We start from the raw sequence: 2312 nt of genomic DNA, 5'->3' as shown, positions 1-2312 counted from the left end.
TCCTTTATAATTCTTGATACTGACCCTGCTCTGCTGTAACCATGACGACCATGCTGCTGAGCGCACTAGGAGCACTGCTCTGCTCCTTGGTTGTCACCGCTGAGGTCATGCCCCAAGGAGACTTCAATCTACAGGGGGTAAGAGAGAGAATGAAGAGAGGGATCAGAAATCAGCGTTACATTGAAAATCAAATGACGAGGAACAAACTAGGGATTATTATGGAGAAAAAAAGAAACGTTAGGAGAAAGAATACAGAAAGGAACCTCTGATGAAAACCAGATTCAAATGGAAGGGATGAAGACAAATGTGGGAATTCTAGGGACACATTATTGGGTGTTCATATTGAGACAATAGTTATTCAGATGTTCCTTCATGAATGATTCAGGAATATTTCAGTATCAGCTCTCACAGATTTAAGGTTTCAACTTTCTGTGACTCCTGCAGACAGGAATAAGGAGGTGATGCAATTTAATCAGGGCTGTTTTCTGCAGGTGGCAGGAAAGTGGTATGTGATTGGATTTGCCACTAATGCCCATCAACCACAAGGCCAGCATGAAGATGGGCAACGCCGTGCTGACACCAACTGCTGACGGAGACCAGGAAATGACATATCCTAGCCGGAAGTAAGAGAGAGAGCGTGAGACATTGTGCTGATTCTGTATTAACTGTATTGTCTCTGTAGCGCTGATGGCTCCTGCTGGAGAATGAACCACCTGGCCAAGAAGACAAACCTTCTGGGGAAATTAATCTACAAGAGCGAGCGTAAGTCTACAACCTATTAACACATACACACACAGTGCACTAATGGACATATGTGTGATATTGTCAATTCAACTCCCTCTCGTCCCCTCCAGGCTGGAGTAATGAAAATGACATGCGTGTCGTTGACGTTAAGTATGACGAGTATGCTTTTATTCACACCAAGACCAAGGGTGTTTCAGCTGTGCTCACCAACCTGTATGGTACGATCCTTTCCACTCCTCTGCAAAATCCCATGACTAAGTCTCATTGTTTCACTATTCCTTTCCCCATCATTTGTTAGAAATCTTATATTACAAAATTGTGTATCCTTCACAGTATATTTAGTGTGCCATGTATTGTACCGTGGGACAGACCTGAGCCCTAGCCTGCTGCAGAAGTTTAGGCAGTTCTCCCTGGACACTGGCTATCCTCCCCCCAAAAATGGTACAGCTCATCTGTACAACCCATTTGTGAAGTATGTTTATGTTGCACAATATTTCTTGATAGAAGTGTGGAATGTTTTAGACATAGTTATCAACCTTATTTCTCTCTTTCTGCAGATGAGTGTCCTGCTGTGAAATTTCATCCATGTTTTTTACTTTCTAAACGTGCTCCCTTGATCAGTCTGCATGGCATTGCTACTCGGCCGGTAGACCCATGGCAACTGTGGCAACCATGAACCACCTTTAGCTCCGTTGGCCCATCAGACTCTGCCTTCACTAGGCAACTCAGATGCAAGTTCATCCCAGCGTAGCTGTAAACTCTGTTAGTTTTTCACTTCTCTGACTGGCTCCAATAAAATACTGTCTCGTTGTTTTTTCTGTTTGTCGGATGACTAGAATATGTCTGATCCTAAGATATAACGTTAGCTGCTTTAGAAGTCTGTGTTAATCAAATGTAATGTAAACCCAGCTCTAAAAGTAACCTTGGTGTACCATCATTCTATTGAAAATGTTATCCTACTTCTTGCCAGTACATCCATAACACAGCTCTGATTCCTCCTTTTGTTTGTTAAGGGTTTACATCTACACACTTTATTTACAAATGTGTACAAAACAATAATTTACCTCCTATAGAATTCTAGTTACACTGAATTATACAACAAAGTTCATGATGATGAAATAAATATAAAAACAAAAATGACCACAGGGGAAGGAACTGTCGAAGTGAGTACAAATATACCACCAGTCTTTACAAGTTGTATTTCTCCTCAGGGGACTAATGCCTCTCCCTGGCCACTGGCATAAGTCGATGTGTGTTTGGGTAAAGGAAGTATGTTGTGGTCATGAGTCTGTGGTACCAGATCTAGTGCAATCTAACTCTGAAGGCCTTGCTGGCGCTAGATCCTATTTCAGGTGTCTGATAATCAAGCTTATTAGGGGTTAAATAAACTGTATGAAGATGGGTTTATGGGTTGGAGTTCTAAATTATACTGCTTACCTGTTAGATCCCCCCCACCCCCATGGGGAAAAACAACCACTTCTAGTATCTCATTTTGTGTATAGAAGTGAATCAACTAAAAGAAACCTCTCTGAAGCCGCAGCTTTTACAATGGACATGGCTATTTGCTA

At 41.9% G+C, this 2312-nt stretch overlaps 1 protein-coding gene across 3 annotated transcripts; it reads left to right on the top strand.

Moving 5' to 3' along the window:
- Nucleotides 1–1554, top strand: LOC139418617 (lipocalin-like). 3 transcript variants are annotated; one of them, XM_071168220.1, is made up of 5 exons: nt 1–137; nt 683–762; nt 855–962; nt 1078–1185; nt 1302–1554. In XM_071168220.1, the coding sequence occupies exons 2-5, from the start codon at nt 705–707 to the stop codon at nt 1418–1420; spliced, it is 393 nt and encodes a 130-aa protein (XP_071024321.1). In that variant the 5' UTR covers nt 1–137; nt 683–704; the 3' UTR covers nt 1421–1554. The 3 variants fall into 3 exon arrangements, with proteins under 3 accessions (XP_071024321.1, XP_071024320.1, XP_071024322.1); XM_071168219.1 differs by having other exon boundaries at nt 492–762; XM_071168221.1 differs by having other exon boundaries at nt 492–762; nt 1078–1216.
- Nucleotides 1555–2312: the final 758 nt, after the last annotated feature.

The sequence above is a fragment of the Oncorhynchus clarkii genome, chromosome 10 (assembly GCF_045791955.1).
Source record: "Oncorhynchus clarkii lewisi isolate Uvic-CL-2024 chromosome 10, UVic_Ocla_1.0, whole genome shotgun sequence".
Taxonomy (NCBI): Eukaryota; Metazoa; Chordata; class Actinopteri; order Salmoniformes; family Salmonidae; genus Oncorhynchus; species Oncorhynchus clarkii.
Note: the sequence above shows the minus strand (reverse complement) of the source record. Positions and strands in the feature narration are given on the sequence as shown.

Excerpts from the sequence above, each read along its gene's own strand:
- LOC139418617 (XM_071168220.1), top strand. The coding sequence starts at position 705 with ATGAACCACCTGGCCAAGAAGACAAACCTTCTGGGGAAATTAATCTAC. Across the intron at positions 763-854 it reads ATTAATCTACAAGAGCGAGC|GCTGGAGTAATGAAAATGAC; the intron begins GTAAGTCTACAA and ends CGTCCCCTCCAG. Across the intron at positions 963-1,077 it reads TGTGCTCACCAACCTGTATG|TATATTTAGTGTGCCATGTA; the intron begins GTACGATCCTTT and ends TATCCTTCACAG.